Source organism: Gavialis gangeticus, unplaced genomic scaffold (genome assembly GCF_001723915.1).
Source record: "Gavialis gangeticus isolate Ggan-Ray unplaced genomic scaffold, GavGan_comp1, whole genome shotgun sequence".
Classification (NCBI taxonomy): domain Eukaryota; kingdom Metazoa; phylum Chordata; order Crocodylia; family Gavialidae; genus Gavialis; species Gavialis gangeticus.
Genome location: NW_017729025.1, coordinates 11,808,326 through 11,808,533, shown reverse-complemented (window position 1 = coordinate 11,808,533; position 208 = coordinate 11,808,326). Strand labels below are relative to the sequence as shown.

The 208-nt window shown below is 72.6% G+C and overlaps 1 protein-coding gene across 1 annotated transcript in view; it reads left to right on the top strand.

The window, feature by feature from the left end:
• DACT1 (dishevelled binding antagonist of beta catenin 1) overlaps positions 1 to 208 on the top strand; it is a gene marked incomplete at its 5' end in the record, with an annotated part of 13,543 nt that continues 13,335 nt past the window's right edge. Inside the window, one exon of the mRNA XM_019519886.1 lies at positions 1 to 75. Coding sequence (XP_019375431.1) covers positions 1 to 75 — 75 coding nt within the window. The remainder of the gene's footprint in view (positions 76 to 208) is intronic.

Sequence of the window (208 nt, the reverse complement as noted above, 5' to 3'; positions counted from 1 at the left end):
CACGACGGCCCCGCGCCGCGCAGCCTGGAGGAGAAGATCCTGGAGGAAAACATCCTGCTGCTCCGCCGACAGCTGGTGAGCGCCGCGCCGGGACTAGCTGCCGTTCACCGACCCTGGCCCCTGGGTCCAGGCTTCGTGGCGGGCCTGCCCCGGCGCTGTCAGGATCGGGCCCTTCCCAGGGGCCTCCCTGGAGCGAGGACAGGCGGTG